At 38.5% G+C, this 19707-nt stretch overlaps 1 protein-coding gene across 3 annotated transcripts in view; it reads left to right on the top strand.

Moving 5' to 3' along the window:
- Nucleotides 1-19707, top strand: part of cep112 (centrosomal protein 112) — a 121647-nt gene that overhangs the window by 650 nt on the left and 101290 nt on the right. For all 3 annotated transcript variants that reach the window (XM_041995865.1, XM_041995874.1, XM_041995855.1), the window contains exons 3-8: nt 164-354; nt 524-687; nt 10238-10322; nt 13116-13193; nt 16493-16540; nt 16657-16722. In XM_041995865.1, coding sequence (XP_041851799.1) covers nt 164-354; nt 524-687; nt 10238-10322; nt 13116-13193; nt 16493-16540; nt 16657-16722 — 632 coding nt within the window. The remainder of the gene's footprint in view (nt 1-163; nt 355-523; nt 688-10237; nt 10323-13115; nt 13194-16492; nt 16541-16656; nt 16723-19707) is intronic.

Below are 19707 nucleotides of genomic sequence, written 5' to 3'. Positions count from 1 at the left end.
GCACATTCCTGAGAAATAACACTTCAATGGCAAATCACAAAATGGTACCATGTCTTGATTGCGTAATGTTTTGTATTTATTTTTTAAATTTTGTTGAACAAAAAATATATTCTTAACAGTACCACCCTCAAAGTTGAATACACCTTCTCTCTCTGAATGTCAGAGCGCCAGCGTTGTGCTACATGGATAAAGAAGCTGTGTGATCCCGCGTCATGTGGTTCAGGTGTGATAGGGAGGAAAAACCGCAACCTGTATGCTCGCTTGCTCCTTCATATGCTCAAAAGAGGTATTCTTGAGGGGCCTTTCATCAGCAATCCAGAGCCTGGAAGTCTCAAGACACTCCCCACCTACATGGTAAGTAGTCTTATCAACAAATCATAATCATTACTTTTGACTAGTTTAAAACCATTTTTGTGTCTCCATTTGTGTTCTAGTTACATAATATCATTGCAATAAACTAAATGATAATTTATGACTAATCAAGTGTTTGTTTTCTGAGTTCTATTTGAATTTTATTTTTTAGTCCATCTACTTTGATGAACCACTGAGTGGTCGGTCTGTGGGGCAGAACAACAGAGTTCTGCCTGACTGGGTGACCGGAGAGCTGAGTTACTATACTGATGACAACGTTGCTGTGGAGCTACATAAGGATAGACCCAGTTCTACAACTGCTACAACTCATCACAGGTACTATACAACTATAACTACACGTGCTCAAAATTGTGTTAGTCACTTACAAATTATTTGTCTGAAGAAAGGTAGTTTTTGAACAACTAATTGCCAGTTGACACAGAAATCTTTGTGTCTACTACTTTATTTATGGGGGTTTCCCATTAAATCTCAAAATTTGGGAGTATTTGAATGAGTCATAGATCAATTATGAACAAAATGTTTGTGTCTCACAATTCACTGCTGTTTGCACTGTTATGTACCATTAAAACAAAGATGTTCAAAAGTCAAATTGCAAGTCAGTGTTAGTTGTAAGGAGTAATCTCCCATGCAATGCCTGCTATCTGGTCTGCTTAGAGGACTGCATTATGCTATGCAAAGAATTAAAAATCCGTACCCGCCCTTTATTTACCACCATTTTGTAACAGCTCTGATCTTTAGCTTAAATTGACAAATGCTCTGTCTCTCTTTTCTGGACAATTTCTTTGCTTTACTGATTCAGAATACCTGACATTTATTAAGATGAGTAAATACGCTCTTAACATAACTTATCCATGAGTTTTTAATGTGTTCAAAACTCTACCTGGACCCACAGACACAATTTCAATACTAACATTGCACTTCATAGCATTATTTTCTTGAATGTAGAGATGAGGACCAATAAGCTGCACTTTAGTGCAGGCGTCACCAACTGTTTCACCTGATTCATATGACAGCTTGTTGTCAAGTTCTGCACAATTCCATTATTGACCCAGTAATTATTTGTCTTGGTGCATTGCAGCAGGTAAACATGTAAACTCTGTAGGACAGTGGCTCAAGAGGTCCACAGTTGGTGTTCCCTGGACTAGTGCATCAGGAAAATCTTAATAATTTTTTTATGGGCCTTGGAATAACTGTTTGAGATGAGTACATAAAATATTAATTTTAAACATTTAAAAATTCAATTTAAAAAGCCTCAATATTTTAATTAATTTAGATCCAATACTTGCAGGTCCAGTAAATATTCCTTACATTAGTACAACAGCTGTACTTTTCTAATATACAGACCCAGTAAAACTGTGTTGTTTACAGTGGGTCTGATCCCAGTTTAGTCCCAGTTTCACATTATTCAGATTCCTTTATTGTCATTCAACATAACATCATAGATGCACTGCAGAACGAGAATACGATGCATTTTTGGCCACAACAAAACAGTTTGGATAAGCACTGAGAATAAAGACTAAAGGATAAAAAATAATAAGAGTAAAAAACCGTCAGCAAGGATGCATTATAAATATATAAATATAAATATCAGTGCAAAAAAATATATCTGTGCAAAATGTCTGTGCAAAAAAGTTATGTGCCAGAGTGCAACAGTTCTTTGTAAAAATAAACAGAGGTAGATGAGTTAAAATCTGAGATTATTCAGAGAGTTCAAAAGTCATTATCATGGCAAAGTTACAGTTTATGGAAACTGTGTTCTGTAAATGTCTCATTCTTCTCCTGAACACACTGAGTGGACCAAACGGATGGAGTTAACATTGTTTTAGTACAACGGTAGTAACAAGCTAATGTTTACTCTGTTGTGGCTCGCTGCTAACATAGAAGCTAACATTAAGCTTCATACGACAGTGACTAACCTCTCCAGGTGTGTTTTAAGGTGAATGTGGTGGATCCAGTGTCCTGGATTTTTCCACCACAGACGATGCAGTTTGCTGCTCTTGTATTGGTCTCTTTTATTAAATTCTTAATACGTGAACCTTACAACAATGCTGCAGTAACAGGTGTGTTCACTGGTGCTGCCATTGTTTTGATTGATTGCGCAAACAGTGTGGTGTCACATCAGTTTTACGTCTTGGGAAAAGACAGCACACATCACAGGCAGCAGACAGTATATCGGACAGAGAGAAGACTATGAAAAAAACAAAAAAAACAAACAAAAGATTGTTCACAAGTGTCAAATTGCGAGTCCGTGTCGAGTCAATCTGAAAGTGTGATTTAAGTGCGACTCAAATCCGAGTCCCAGATTCGAGTCCCCATCTTTGTGTTGGAAATAAGCACGACTTAAATTTTGTGCCTGTGAGTTGCTGTGCTAAGGATGCAGATATGTTAAGATAACATCAAGAGGAAAAGAAATTCTTCACTGGCATTTTTACATTTGCCAGAAAAAGAGGTTATAAGAATAAGTTATTATTATAATAGAATATATTAATATATTACTAATAATACATTAAAAAGTTATACAACAGCTGCTGCAAACTCTTTGCAGATGTTATTTTTAAATTTTTTATTATTATTATTATTATTTGTTTTTATGTTTGCTTCTTTTATTTTAAAAGACCGTAATTTCAGTTGGAATATCATCATCCAGAGTTTCTAATTTATATCTTCAGTGTCCCTGAGTGCAGAGAGATATAGTATAACATTACAGCAATGCTTTTCTTAATTGTAAGACACATGCTAAGAACAGTTGTAAGCTGCTAGCTAGAAAACACAATCAGACCACAGTCTGATGCTTTTCCAAGTCCTAGTCTAAATCAAATAATAATGGCACAAAAACATTTCATATTTGACGTTGCTTTTTTCTAAAGTATGTCCAGATGCTTTCCAAAAATCCACAGGAATCTTGTTTTGTTTGATATTTCTTCCTCAGAAGTTCAGATTCAGTTTTTCTTTTGGTTGTGCCACATTTCATCCACAGAAACTCCAAAGCTATTCAGAGTTTATGCTTTATATCCATGAATGCACAGCTGGTACACGGAAAAAAATAATGCTCTAAGCTGGAGTTTCCTTTATTTTAATTTAAAGATCATACAAATCTCCATTTTCATAGTTTTATTGTTTGCTGCATCAGTCTGCAACAAACTAATTTACACCTGCCTCAGTGTAGACCCGACAGAAGAGGGACATGCACTTCTTTTTACAATACAGGCTGTTGTTCTGTTGTAGCCTGCGTACATGATATAAAAGCACATACATTCACAAGTGAGGTGCTAGTCAAAAGCTAACAATCATGGCTATACCTTTAAATTATAGTATCAAGAATGTTTACTTGTCAACCGAACTTCTAAGAGATATGAAAGAATGGGCACAGCTGTTGGCTCGCTGGAAATTATGTAATAGAAATCTGTGGGAATATTTTGATGAAAGGTAGTTGAGGGCTTAAAGGTTTTGCCTAATTGGATTGTGATGACTTTTCTCAATTAAAAAAAGGCCATTTTTGTTTTATTCATTGTTTTGACTTTTATTTTGATCTAAGCATTTGTTGTACCTGCTTTGGTCACTAAAAAACTGCTTTGAAATCAGTTAAAGTGTTCTGACAGGGGAGCTGATTTATCATAGTTGACAGACAAACATTTGTTTTTAAATCTCAGCTGAATAGTTCATCTTAAAACGTTTTACCTGTACAGGTATTCAGGTTTATGCTGATATAGCCTCTGTTGAAACAAGAGAGATGCTTCACCGTGCTGTAAAATAATGACTCAAAAACCTCAGGCCAGTGATTCTCAAATTTTTTAGGTCATGTTGGAAGATATCAGCCTTTCCAAGTAGCACCTTTATGACTGACATAAAAACATAGTAGAGGCTTTAGGTGACTTGCATGTTTTGGATAAAGTGCTGTGAAAATATCACGTGATTCCATCATACCGGCATTATCACAGATCCAAGGATCTAAAACTCTCCCAGTTGTTGTGGGTTGCTGATAGGCCATGGAAAACTGGAGCTATGAACCGAAGGTCTAGTAAATTTGTTAAAATCAGATAATTCTTCAACGAATTAATTAAATTAAAATGTAATAATTATATATGTTTATTTCCATTGCAGAAGAATTTAGTGAAAGGACTTTATTGAAAGTTCTAGCTTTCAGTTGAACCATCCATGTGAGAGGCAGGAAACACCCTGGACAAGTCACCAGTCCATCACAGAAAAAACATGGAAACAAAAGAAACAAGCAACTATGCACACTTGCACTTACTCCTAGAGGCCATTCAGAATCATCAAATAAGCAAACATGCATGTTTTTAGACTGGAAGCAGGAAGCTGGAGGAACCAGAGAACAAGATCTCTGTCAGTTCACTGGTCCGACTTCCCCCAGCTTCCACTAAAGAAAATAGGTTCACTGACACAGATTGATGTCCACATTAATAAACAAGAATTACCCAAAAAGAACATATCAACAGAAAGAGGGTTGAGATTGAAGCTATAATTCAGCAGAGTTTCATCACTGAAGCCTGTTTTAAGACTGAGAGCAGGGTGACGGCTGTCTCATATGAACAGATCCTGGCCCTTTCAAACTTCTTGAGTAGAAATGTTTTCTGAATCTCCAGCAGTAAGCTGCTCTTTGAATCATGTCAAACTTGAACATTTTTTAAATCCCAAATCTTCCCCAATCATTTTAGCAAGAACTAACTGTGATTTGCATACAGCAAAAATGAAAGCATAAACAAATAGTTTTTTATATTCAGAAGTTTACAGCTGCATGTTATAAAGGCAGTGAAAGGTTCTGTTAGTATAGTCGTTTGAAATGCATCACATTTGACAGAAAAGCATAAAATAGGGGCATGTAAAATAGCATAGTTTCATGTTACTGCTAAACTACAGTTTTCCAGCTGTTGACTTAAGTTATCTGACGAGAAGATTGACATAGAAGATGCTGCCTATAATGGATTAGATACCTGTCAGCTTTTGTGACTGATTGCCCATCATATTTGCTCAGCAGTTCAATCTAAAAAGCTAAAGACATTGCCAAGTTATTGCATCAGTCTGCGTGAGCTGCCCATTCTGACTTTTTAAAGAGAAATACATCAAAACAGCATGAGAGGATGAGAAACCTCTCATATTCTCTTCTCATCTTTCTGTTCCTCTTCTCTTTACACTCTCCCACTTGTTGAAGCTCAGGTGTAACTCCCATAGAGCAGAGAAAGCAGAGAATAAAGCCTCATAGCTCATTAAGATATTTTCAGTTTCTTAAATAGTTTGGCTTTTATAGTATACCGGTTTGAACACTGATGAACTGCCTGGGGAAAAAACCCATTTGATTTGTATTTAGTATGAATCTGCTCGATTAAAATGGCTTGTGCCATTATTGATGTAGCATGGGAAGACAACATGCCTAAGTCACCAGGCATCCCAACATACTCTGGGTTATTTTTACTGGCTGCAGGCTGTTCAGGAGCTTGAAAATGTAACGGCTTTCATTCCAATTAATAACAAGAGGCAAATTAGAGCCCAGTAGCTTCATATACTCATTAGCATAATAAAGAGAGAGCACTGTATTACAGGATAGCTTAATATACACTAAGGCACTACATAAGAGAGAGTACAAGCCCACTGCTGCCATATTTAATCCAAAGTAGTCTGACAGGGCTCTGGAATTATGTCATTACGATAAGATGCTGCAGTAATCTGTGTTGTCGCCTCACAGTGTGGTATTTGTACGTTTTCTCTCATAGTCTAAAGACATCCAGGTTAGGTTGGCTGACAGATGTCTCTGTCAGACACCATTTAACCTCCTGAAGACCCTCTACAGCAGGGGTGTTCAGCGGCAGTCCTCGAAGGCTGCAGACCTGCAGGTTTTATGTGTCTCCCTGATCCAACACACCTGATTTAAATAAATGGCTCTCCTCAACAGCTTTTTGTCAAGTTCTCCCCAACCATGCTGAACCATCAATCTGATTCAGGTGTGCTGCAGCAGGAAACATCCAAAACCTGTAGGACAGTGGCCCTCCAGGACCCACTTTGGACATCCCTGCTCTGAAGCAGTAGTTCAAGATAACATACGTTGGAGTTCGCAACCTTAACCCCCACACGACGACTTAGTGATTAATGGCTCATCTTGCAGCCATCCCTTTAAATGTAAGGCTGGAAAAAAAGGCGCCTACATGCCCCAAATCAGCTTTTCTCATGGAAATAATGTTTAATTCAGATTTTTAATACACCATGTGTACTAACTTTCTTGTTGATGCATTAATGTGTTAAAAATTAAGGTGCTAATTTCAAATTTTTATCTCTATATTAATGGTTTGATTTTGGCAACCATGCTAATTTATTTGATAAATGTAGGCTATATTTTTTTTTTTAAATTATCTGGTGACGCCTTGAAATGATCTCACGACCTCCAGTTTGTGAACCACTGCTCTAAGGAATGATCACACGAAGATGGCTTGCATTGTTTCTATTCATGAACCCCAGAAGATAGCAACAAATTTTATTATAAGCGTGGTCATTTACATTACAAGTCATGTTGAAACACTGTGGCTACCTTCAGTAAGGGACAGCCCTTCCTCCTTGCTGCCATTAAGGCTTTGAATGGCAAGGTTTATTGGGAGCAGTTTGCTAAGTACCATAGTGTCAGATTGGGATAAGTCCATAAAAGAAACTCAGATCACAGACTAACATCCTGATGGAGAAAATTAGCTGGGCCAAGAGTCCTTTTATGTGTCTCTCTCATTTAGATAAGATTAAATGGAAGGAACTCGTCTGACTCCCCTCCCTGTGATGTGGCAACGTTTGATCTCTCACCAGTGGTCAGGTGCTGGGCAGGGCTACTTTCATCTTACAAAACTGCTTAGCTAAATTCAACTTTTAATGCTTGAATGGGAAATTTGTTTGATTTTTGGAGGTTTATAAATGTTCATTTTGTTTTATTCAAAAGTGAGTGTGGTGTAATGTGCATGTGTCCTCTTAGGGAAAAAAAATCCACATATGACCTTGGTAGAAAGAAATGCCCTGATCAAATTCCAGAAGAATTTTCTTTGCAGTTGTGGTGGCACAATGTGGCCAGAAGATGGAGCTACTGTTGTTTCTAAATGGTCACTTAAAGCAAAGGAGTTTTGAGATTGGTTTATATGTCCTCTCCAACTTTTTGGTGCACCTTGTGTCCTAAGAAGACAGAATAATGGAGTAGTTGGGTTGGTTTTGACAGCACTATGTAAAATGGGATTACAAGGTTCTCTTCTGTAGCCTCTATTTCATGCTTTTCTATCACATTTTCTCTGTGTGTTTTCCTTCTGTCTTCCTGACTTCTGCTTTCCATATAAAAACTCCTTACGTCCCTTACCCCCCTGCCCTCCTTTACTTTTTTTTCACAGGTTTAGTGTGACAGCAACATTGTCTTTGCAGTGGCAGGAGTTAGTTGTTTATGTTGCTCTATGCCTCATGTCTCTAGCTCACAGGCCAGCCAGTTGTTGGCTTGTAGTGTGGCGTCTGGGGGCACAGGGATGTTTGTGTCCCAAGGTCAGACTGTTTTCCTGGGAGTGCGCAAGGCTGAGACCCAGGCCCGCAGGCTCTGCACCTGGAGGTCAGGCCGGGGTATGGATGTCAGGTTCCTTTAATCAGCCAAGCTGCAGCTTCTGAGGCTTTACATGGTGGTATTCTCATTTTTGTGTGTATGTGTGTGTGTGTATTGCTCTGGCCACTGCTTTGATCTGTGGGCCTCAGACTCCAGACACATCTGATTCAATTATCCTCATCCACCTGTTGACTTAGAGGCCCAAAATTGCAAACCTTGGCCCCCTGTCCAAGTTTCATAGCTGTGTGCATATGTGTGTGTGTGTGTGTGTGTGTGCGCAATACAATACACAATAGCTGTAAGTTTTTATTAAAAATTTTTAATCATACTTACTTACAAAACATTAAAGCAATAATGAAATTAAATCTAAATGATAAAAAATAGTGATACATTAGTCCTCATGTCAGTTTACGCTTTCACTAGAAAAACCTGAATGTTAAAATCTTTGTATTGAAAACAATTCTACATAAGAGAACATTTAGGATGTGAATGTAAATTTTAGAAATTTGTAAAATGAGAAAGATAGCAAAAGAGAGCTTAAGCCATAAAAAAGAAGCTATTTGCTGGCACAGTATTGAAATAAGAAGAAACACAATTGTGCAACAGTGGGTAGAGGGAAAAGATGTGGCTCACATGACAGTGTGGGCTGAAACATCCGTAATTTATCCTTCTGAGGAAATTTTAGATAATCCCGAAAATTCTTTCACCCTTAAAATATTAAAGCATGAACAAATGGACTGTCTCTTTAAGGCCAGTGTCTCATTTACTCCGTTGTCAGATCAGCATCACATTAACAATGAATTATTTGACAGAATCACAACATATATGTAATTTTTAGCTTGACATGCTTATTGTATCTGATTGTATTTAGACTGATGAAATCATTCCACCCAGTTTTAAACAATTCTCAGCTTAAATACAGCCTTTAATTAGCTTCCTTACTCCTCTATAAAACAAACACAATAAAGAATAAAATTGTATGACAAGTGAGATAAGATAAAATTAAAAGTAAAATGTTCAAAGCTCATTAAGTACTTACTAAAAAGTTGCAGCTTTATGAAATATAAAAAGGTATACTCGCTGCTTTTAGCTACACAGACTACAGTGTGAGATTAAAGATAATGTTCTGTTAGTAATACAGTTACTAAATATAAATGAGCTCAGCTTCATTTAATGAGTCTCTTTAACAAGATACATCATAACAAAATATTTAGGTCACACCAAGCAGTGCTGATTTTATTCTTAATCAAAATAGTATACCAATGAAATTAATATATTAACATAACTGTCCGTGGAGCTAAATATCCCAATTTGAAACACAACTGATAACCAATATTGCTGATTGTTACAATAAAACACTGAATTTTAGAGATAAGTCAGTAGTTATTCCATTTTGGTTTAATGGAACAATAGCTATATCCTAGTTATAGTTATATTATTTACTCACAGGATAGTTTTTTTTAGATTTAAAAGAGAAAAGTACAATTATATTAATCAGTATTAGACCTCATTCAATTTGCTTTGTGTTCTGTATAAAACAGTCGCTCCTCGCAGTGATAGCCCTATAAGATAACTCTGCCTGTGACAAATGACGTTTAACATCTTCACTAGTAGTGATGTTATAAAATTACATGGGAGGAAAATAATGCCCATGGGCTCTGATTGAGAGCGTGAAACACTGCCCTCTAGAATGTAATTTGATGTCTTTATAAGATGATTTTTTTTTACCCCCTTCACTGTGGTCTCTCATTCTCTTGGCTTCTCTAACATCTTCATTCAATTAGTATGAGTGGGCTAATAGTGCCTCGTGTGCCTGTGCTTAATGAGATTGTTAGCTCAGTTATGCCCTTGAGAGTGTGTGTGTGTGTGTGCGTGCGTGCGTGTTTTTGTGTGGTGCAAGAGAGTCTTGTAAAAATGTGAAGCATACTTGTGTTTGTCTCTATGTGTCTCAGTCAATATAAGCAGTTTCTCTGTAAAGCTGTTTGTTCATAACATGACAGACATGATAAGAGAGATCACTGAGGTGGAATGATGAGAAAAGGATGCTACAGGTCGTATACTGGAGCTCCATGTGTTGTGCATGAAAACAGAGTGAAGAACGGCAGAGACATTAATCGTTCACAGGGGATGAATTGCAGCCCACAAACCATGCAACCAGTGCCAGATGTTGATCTGCGTAAATGTTGAGGCAGGCTGCCGATGCAAGCACATTCATTTACAAAACTAGACCACAGAGATGTGCACTCACACACTGTAGGTTAAATTCCACTCTTTATTTCTCACATTTTTCTCTTCCAGGAGAAGATTGTTTGAGGAGAAGAAGCTTTCTCGACCCATGTCCTCCAGTCCACTAAAAAACGCACCCAAACAAGATGGCAGAATGGTTAGTTCATCTCCACACCGCCAGCCACACCTCTGGACCTCTGTGGCATACTTGCCTCAAGATTCAGCAAATAGCACTGTTAGATTTATAGATTCATGCAAGATATCTGTGATTTGACATTAAAATATTTACTATAAACTCAGCGGTGCCAGTGTTAAGAAAAGTAGTAAAGCTTTCTTCTTTTATGTGGGCCAGTTTGGGAATTCCTAAACTCATTTCCCCATGAAGTTGGAGGAAATTCCCTGCTCCTAAAAGTTGCTGGTTCACAGAAATTGACAATGTTTGTAATGTTTGTGATCATTGTGTATATATGACCCTAAATTAACTCAACAACAAACATTGCCTATTTATTTAGACATGCCTGACTTAAAATAATGCTACATGTTACTAAAAAAAAGCTTAAGATGATTGCAACTGTTTACAGGGTGTAGTTTGTGATGCTGCATAACAATACACTGTGAGGGGTTTCAAACATTTTGTTGATGCTTGTTATTATGTCTGTGCAATGCTGTGAGCAAACACCAAAGACTTGAAAAATTTCTTTCTTGCAAAAACATTTTAAAGGGACATTTTATAAGACTTACTGCCATCTAACGTTGGAATCGTGTATCACATTCTAACGTAAAGTGCATTCTAACAGCATTCTAGCTGCTGTCTGTCAAACAACCTCGACAACGCCGATGAAAGCCTGTCATCCGATAGTGTTCACTCAGGTATGCTATGCTGCCCATGGTAATGAGCAACGCTGTCTAACCAACCTGAATGAAAGCTGTTAGATTTAGGCTCATATAGGCAGTACTGTTGACTTACTTGTCCAGGAGAAAGCTGGCAACTTGAGCATCCCTTTTAAATTCCTTCCACCTTGTATCTTGTGGTCATGCTGCCTTTTAAGTCCCCCTTTTTAGTTTCTTGGCGATGGTGAAAACAGCTCCCATGCTGCTGCAACATATGCATGGTCCTGCATTTTTGTGAATCACAATTTAACAGATTTTTCAACTTGCCAGGGTAGTAAGCTGCTCTTGTTTATCTTTTCCTCCTGCATCTCAATGACTGTGCACTGGATCGCAGGGAAAACATTTAATTGGTGCTATTTGTCCCTTGCCGGTGGCTGTAGTTTCAAGATGGCACACCGTCATGGTGCTGCCCTACTGGCTTATCTGTCATACGTATGTATGAACAAATCTAAAATTCTTCACTTACGAGAATGTGGCAGATCATTAACAGAGGTCATAATACACCAATGATAACACATAAATACATACAAACATTGATTTTGGCCAGTAAACAACAGAAAATGTTACACAATTCCCCTTTAAAGTGTGGTGTAGTGCTGTTCAGGTTGCATATGAAACACTTTAAACTTTTAGTTCAACTTAAATAAACTTTAGTTTTATGTAGTTGTTTGGTTAGGTTTAAGTAACAAAACTACTTGGTTAAGTTTAGGTTTAGGAAAAGGTTGTGGATTGAATTGAAATAGGTCCTTTTACAATGTTAATCATGTACCAAATTTTTCTAATGTATGTAAACATGTTAGGCCAGCCAGTAGAATCCAAAAGTAGAAGCTCACACTGGCTTATTTCTCAGTTCCTACCTGAAAAGAAGCAGATTCACACTACCTTTCAAGCCACTGTCTTTTGAAGCATTTCCAGACTGTCGTTAAGCACTAATAAAATCCTTACTTTGTAGCCACTGTGTCATCTGACAAAATCACCTTTCAGATAACTTAAAAGCAACATCTGTGCATTCAGCTACACTTACATACAAACTTATCTCTCCCAGAGAAATTTTAAATATCTTGAATGTTTTCCCACACAGTCCAGTGTCATGACATCAGACTTGCTTTGGTCAATGACTCAATTCTCCTCCGGTGCAATTAAATAGCCAAGCCAAGCACAGACCGTAGCTCCATTCAGCTGTGCATGAAAGCATTGAGTTTTTGGTGCAATATGGAGACATTGACAAGCTGATTGGAACAGTCAATGAACTGCATACCCGGCATTCCTATATAGTGAAATTAAACATTTACTCTGTTTGTTTGAGGGTGAGGCTTCAAGATAATAAAGTCATTCTAATCAGCAAGAGCATTTAATCCTGAGCTATTCCATTCAGTTCTGTCTTAGTGTCAGTGCAGCTCCGCTGAGGTCCACCTATAGTCCACACTCCATCAGATCCTAATCACATTCAACAACATCTCTCCTTTCCCTATCGCCTTCAGCTTTATTAGATATTTCCTCTATTTCAACCTTGTTGCCCAAATTTTACTTGAGTAAGCTGATCTTGTATCAACAAAACCCCTGGAAACATTCAGATTATACTGTATAAAACAAATCCGGGGCCCAGTTGTAACAAAAGGCTGGAAAAAACACGAGTGACAGGCAGTCTGGCTGCCTGTGCCCCTCATGTGGAATTTACTGCATTACAGAAATAATGTGAAACTGCCAAACATCTGGAGCGCTGTATGTTAGGAGTGGAGCAAGAGAGCAAAGGGTTGCAGAGACAGAGAAAACAAGGGAGTAAAGTGCTGTTTGTATGGGAGGCAAGCACAAGTGGGTGTATCTTATATCTGTAAGCTTTAAAGAAACATCTTGTTGTTGCCAAGAAAGGAAATATAACACATCAGCAGGGAGTGATAACCTCCATCAGCGCCTGCTGTTTTTTTCACATGCCAACCTGCCAGTCAAAGTGTATTCAGAAAACATTTCAATGCCCATCTGCTAATTTAAATCATATATCTTAACTTTGATTATGTTTCTGCTGTTGATGCTACCCTTTACCCACTTTATTCCTTCTCAGGTAGATGGGGTGTCAAAGGTAGATATGTCTCCTGATGACAGTGACCTAGAGGCTCGTCTCAACAGCTGGAACCTGGGGGTAAGTGCAAGGGCATGCCTTGAGCTTTTTGGTCACATGCAGCTGTATACATCCTGCAGCAACAGTGACTCTAATTAACTCACAAAGCATTGAGAAGGCTAAAGTTTGCCTTATTATAACAGAGATAAATGGGCCCCGAAAATGGTTGAAAATGGACTGGGAGGAATAAAGTGACCAGACTTTGCTTGTTGTATTGAAAAAAAATTATTAATGAGCCTGACCAAAAAAAAAAAAAAAAATATATATATATATATATATATAAACATATATATATATACATATATATATATATATATATATATGTGTGTGTGTGTGTGTGTGTGTGTATATATATATATATATATATATATATGTATATATGATTGACATAAGATAAAACATATTTATTCATGCCCAGCAGCATACAATGTTTGCCATAATCAAGCACTCTCACTATCATACAAAGGAGTCGGTCATCAAGAGTTTGCATTGGAAGTAATAAACCAAATTTTAGGCTAATTATTTATTTATTTTTATTTTTCTCATGTTCAGGTAACACTCCCATGCAGTATTAATTGAAACTTAATTTTAACACACTCAATAGAAGCTGTCAAATAGATCTTGTAAACAGTATTGGTAAATTGCGCCATCAGTAACTCATCATTAATAGTGCAGTAGTCCTAAGTTAGCCTTACAGCTTTCACACTGAAGAAATAGTTAAAAAAAAAAAGTAAATATTCACCTGTGTCCTCTTAAAAGCTCTTCCTTTTGGCAGTTCGCTGCTATTGTAGGACGTGAAGGTTGTGTAAACTGAGTATTTAAAGATAAGTGCACCTGTTTTATGTTCTCTGTCTGGAGTTCTTCAGGCTAGGCTTGATAAGCAACCTGCCCTCATGTCTTTTAGTTCCTATCTCATCACCTGCATGACCCTGACTATCTCTCTCTCTCTCTTTTGCCCTCTTGTTGCCTCTGACTTTCTTCAACATTGCCTGCACATTGATATTTTTGCTGAACCCCCTTAGCTCTACTTTTCCTTACTCTTTCTCAGTTTCTCTTTTGTTCTGTCCTGTCTTTCTTCTCCTGTCTGTCCATGTTCCTTTGACTCTCTCGCTTTCTGCTCTGCTCTCCCTCTCTCTTCCAGCACAGGGGTAATCTTAGGAATCTATCAGAAGACGTGAAGCCGTGCACTGCACCGCTCTGCTTTCCTCTGTGTTGAAACGCTGATAAGACGCATTGCTTGGCAACGCTCCCCCAAGCCTGCATCTTTCAAATCAACAGATGTTCCTTCACACACAAACACACACACACACACACACACAAACCCTTCTCGAGTTTTATAGATGCACTGCTTCAAAGAGCTCCAACGAAATTTCAGCACAGCCAGGCATCACTCTATCTGGAACATCTTTTGCTTTTCCTTAGATGTTCTGAAGCAGTCTATTTTGGTTTATCGTTCACTTCTCTAATGGAATGAAGTACTGGACAGTGGATGACAGATTGCCTAAAAAGCAGATAGGAGTTATTGTTAGAGACAAGCTGGACAACCATCTGTTTTTTTTTTTGGTAATTTGTGGTTTATATGTCGGAACTAGTTTTATCTCTAATGTGAATTGAGTCTGGAATAGAACATGAAATTCTGTGGCTTGTAAAGATAAAAGTTGACATTCAGAGTAAGCCCCTATCACTTGGCGCTTCATTGTCTAGGGATGTGATGGCAGCTTGCTTAATGCTAGTCCGAAATTAGGAAGCCATCAGTGTGACTGTTTGGCTGCAGAGACCGTCCTTTTGATTACTCATCTCATGGGTCCCTCCATCCGTCTCTGTCAGGTTCCAATGACACAGGACACGGTGCCAGTCACAATGCTGGACAAACTTGTGCTTAGAGGAGCTTAAGTGTGGGTACACCAAAAAAGTCCAAGTTTAGTACTACACTCTGCCAACATTACACCACAGCATTCAGTCTTAATGTCTTCCTTGCCTTGTGGGCCATGCTCAATCATATCTGATGAGTGGCTGTCTGTGAATATAAAAAGAATTCATTTTCTTGTTCTCAGCCTGAACATCAGTTTTTAAGAATATGGACACATGGTGAAAATTGTTTTTTTTTCTTGTTTTTGTGTAGCCACATCAGATTTAAGCAGCAATCCATCACAAATTAAACACCAATGAGTATGAGTAGGCTCTCTCATGCACACAGTGCATTAGAAAGACTCATACATGCATTAAAAGTGATGATTTTAGTCAAAGTGAAATATTTACTATTGATGAGGACATACAGTATGTTAGCTAACAAAATGTCTTGCTTATTTTCACTTGCGTGTTGATTTAGCTAGAAGACGGAGCTAGTTTTACCTTTTTTACCTGTCACAAAATCACCCTGAAGCAACAGACTGTGACTTTATCCTCCTACTGTAGCTGTAACTATTTTAGTCCCAAGCTGTGATGTTCTCTCAGGTCGTGTTTTCTCGTCTCTCATTCATTCTGGATTAGTTTCGTGTGGGTAGCGCCATCTCACAACATTAAATCCCTTTTTGTAACTCTGAATTGGATCCCAATCTTCCCTCCTCTTCTTGCTCTTCCGTCTTGTTCTCCTCCTTCATGCCCATGTTGAAGAGATTAGGTGTGGAACAGTTCATTGGTCGTCATTCGTGTCAGATTCAGCTCACCTACTTTTAAAAGCTGTGATGCTGCTGCCAGTCGTCAGCCTCTGCAGACAACCCCAGTTCAACAGAGAAAAACACCGTATGATAGTGTGAGTTCATAAGAAGAGTAATGGAGTCATAAACAAATGTCAGACAGTGTAAGTCAAACAGCAGCCTGTCAGCAGACAGATATTTCTGCAGTGAGTTTCATTGATGTGACGCTGTTAAGTTACATGGACCGTGACCCGCTTTACTTTCAGGTGGTTAAAGCTGCTCACTCCTTTCAGTCTCTTGTTTTTTATATTGTAATCAAAGGGCATGCTGCATCAGTGCTTGGCAAAGATGTATACACATTTGTCTTCATCCGATGGTAAACAAACTGGGGATAGCTTACAGATTAGCGGTCCTTGGTGTTGACAAAAGGGACAGCAAAGAGGGGCTGAGAGCGGAAACAGAGCTGGCCACACACACAAAGCCTTGAAGTAACGCGACGGGTTCTCTCTCTAAACAGACAAGAGTTGACGGAAGAGACTTCAGCCACAGAGCTGGGCTTTGATTTGCTTTCCACATTGTTTATGACAAACTCAGGGCGAAAGATAGATTCTGGTAGTGGTAAGGCTTTGTTAGGAGAGGAAGAGGAGAAAGACATGTCAAAAGTTTTTTTGTTTACTCTTTCAGATTGAAAACCCCAGGTATTTAAGAGAGAAGCCCATTCCCTTGTCACCAGTAAGTTGTCAAAGGGTTCTTTGTGGTTTATTTATTGTTGTGTAGATAAAAGTGATGTCTTTGAGCTCCTCAATCATCTCTTCACTTAATATTTCTCTCTTTTTTTTTCTCCACAGATTTTCAAGTCGAGCTTTGAGAGGAATAGCACTTTTGCCAATGATCATGGCCCACAGAGCAAAGAGGTATGCGTCTGAATGAGAGCTTAAGTAAAACTGAATGATACCTAAAGGCTTCTTTGTTTGATAAATCAGATTTCCTAAATAAGGCTGTTATCATCCTCCATATCCACAGGCAGTAAATGGTATTCAAGAGACAGGCCTTCATATTCATTCCAGCAAGCCTTAAATCCTTGCCTCTGTCTATTCAGTATGTTCTGCCTTTGTGTAAAAGAAAATGTGTAACACATATACAAGTCAAAGCACCTTTGACTGCTGTATGGTTTTAGACGCCCCCACAGCCATTTACATATATAGATCCATGTGCATGGTTTTTTATTGCTAAAATGGTCAAGGCCTTGAGGAAGGCAAAAATAATGCCTGCTTCCAGTGATGACAGTTTTTTTTTTTTTTTTTTCACGTGTGGATTTAAGCTGAAAATCCTGTTCTGAAAGCATGCTTTGATGTCCCCTCTGCCCCTCCCCAACTCTCCCAAACCACAACTCATTCCTTCCACCATTCACCTTAAATGCAGTGTTAAATATAAAACTGAGCATGACTTGTCTGTAATGGTCATGGTTTTACATGGCTATTTCAGCCAGTTGTGCAGCTTCACTATGAAAAAAGCGGGTGGGGAGACATAGAAGACAAAATTGTATGGTTTTGTTGGCATCCTATAACATGGTTGTGTTTGTGACTGCTAGAAGATATACACTTTGTACGCAGCTACCCAGTCAGACGAGGGATCTTTAGACTGATGTAACATAGCAACTCCAATATGAAAACATTAAAGCTAAAACTTATGCTGTTTGATGTTCTACAGAGTAGCTGACTGGCTCCATATAGCTGAATGTCATGGGAATATACACTGCATTCAATGCACACACCGTCTTTGAGTTATCTCTTTGTGAAATCTAAGTATAGATTGTATTTTATGAACCTTTTGATATTTTGTTTTTATTATTCTGTCTTGAGGTATTGATTTTATGTGGTAGTCATGTTTGTTAGGCAACATATTTTTCAGTGTAATCAGAGTCCGACACTGTTGTGAGTAGTGTGTTTGCGTTTTAGTTCACATATATTCGACCTTGAGTACAAGCAAAGATTTTTAGGTGGAAAGCTGAACTGGCTTTTCATTTCCACTGATGCCACATGCAAGCAATATGGGAAGCAGTTCAGGAATGCCACAGAAAAACACTGGGACACACACATTGAAAATGAGAGCAAATGGGAAGAAATTGAGTTTTGCCCCAAAAGGTTTTGCATGAATTTAAAAGACACAATTTAAAGAAATGGTTGTATATAATAGTTTTCCCTATTATTCCTCCAAACAACAAGATAGCAATGCCAAAATACCATTTACCTATGATAGTGCTGCTCCTTAGATGACTTGAGTGTTAATTTAGTCAAATTTGACCTAACCAAATACTTAATGGACCTGCATAAAATTCTGTACAAAAAAGGTGCAGTTTGCGGCCCTCGTGTCTTCTTGATGAATTTTAATCACAGTGATGATTTCCTTAACTTCTCAGTTGTCAAATTTTCAGTTTGTCCAACACTTTGGATTAGCAGCTGCAGAATTAATAACAACCTCAGTAGCCCAGCCCACACGTCTGTCAGCTATTTAAGTTTCTGCATGCCAACTAACAAACTGTTGGTATGCCTACTAGCCAAGAACAAGAAACTGCAAAACCCGCTGATAGTATGCTGGACCAGAACATCACTGTGTCTAAATGAAAGAGCCTTTAGCATCAGCATAGGCTACCTGACAGATAACAGCATCCGCAGACTGACATGGTTCTCAAACATCTGTTCTTCGTGCAGCCATTGGGACAAAGTTTTATCAGAATACCAACAGCTCTCCTCTCCACTCACTTTATTTGAGTGAACCCACGTGTTTGGTCAGCAAAATGCTGATGACAGCAACAGTTTGTTAAAAATGGTGCCTTTGCATCATATTTACAGTAGTGGAAATTATAGTCAAAGTGTGAATATGCTTCAGGTTGCATTCAGGAGTTCACAATGTAAGTAGAGCGTAAGCTCTGCTTTGCATCTGTAGAACACTGGGTTGATTAAAATAAAAGTAGTCAAACACCTTCCAGCTAGACACAGCTTTGGAAGGGGCCATGGGTTAACGGTATGCTTTACTTAGCTGTTATGCAGAGCATTTCCCTCTAAGCTTTCCTGTTTGACCATTGAAGCCTAGTCCAGCCTTGGTCTAGGAAATCACAGTGACATCATTTCTCTTTAATCCCCAAAGCATAGTTGAAAATTTACCTGGTTTTATGGTATTATTCACACCACATGTCATTAAGCTGGTGGCAGCTTAACTAACATCTCAGGTTACACATCGAGCTCATCCTCCCACTAATCTGCAGACTGTATTGATAGAAGTGCAGCCTGCATTTTCGTTTTCTTATGGAACAATGAGTGGCAGTTAAGAAACTTCCCTGCAAGCTGCCATTGATTTGAGTCACTTATCTTACACATATGTGCTTGCTTATGGGGGCGTTGTGGAAAATGTCTTGCAGGAGCAGCAAAGTCCTGCTAATCCTGCAGCACACCCTGGAACTGCTTAGTGTTTAAGAGGGCTGGGACTTCATTTGGAAATTCAATTAAACAGTGATTGATGAGTCACCTTGGGCTCAATATCGGCCTAAGGCTGGTGATTGTAGAAGATACTGACAGACTGATGAAAACACACAGCTTTTCTTTTAGCATGTGTGTGTGTGTGTGTTCATGCCATCTTCGAGCTTTTTCCTTGGTACCTAACCTGAGGCATAGTTTGCAGCAGGCTGGTAGATGAGTGTGTTAGTGTGAAGAAGTCACGCTCTAATGGTCGCAAGGCCCTGACTGGGAATCAGACCCCTTTGCTTTCTGATGCCATAATGATGCAGTCTGTCTAATCTAAGAATCCTTTGGGATAGAGCTTGAGTTCTGAGCCTGTGATTTAGAGGGCCATGGCCTGTCTTATCTGATAGCTTTTGAAAGCTGAAACAGAGTAACCTAGTG

The sequence above is a fragment of the Melanotaenia boesemani genome, chromosome 2 (genome assembly GCF_017639745.1).
Source record: "Melanotaenia boesemani isolate fMelBoe1 chromosome 2, fMelBoe1.pri, whole genome shotgun sequence".
Classification (NCBI taxonomy): Eukaryota; Metazoa; Chordata; class Actinopteri; order Atheriniformes; family Melanotaeniidae; genus Melanotaenia; species Melanotaenia boesemani.
This window is presented reverse-complemented; position numbering and strand designations above follow the sequence as displayed.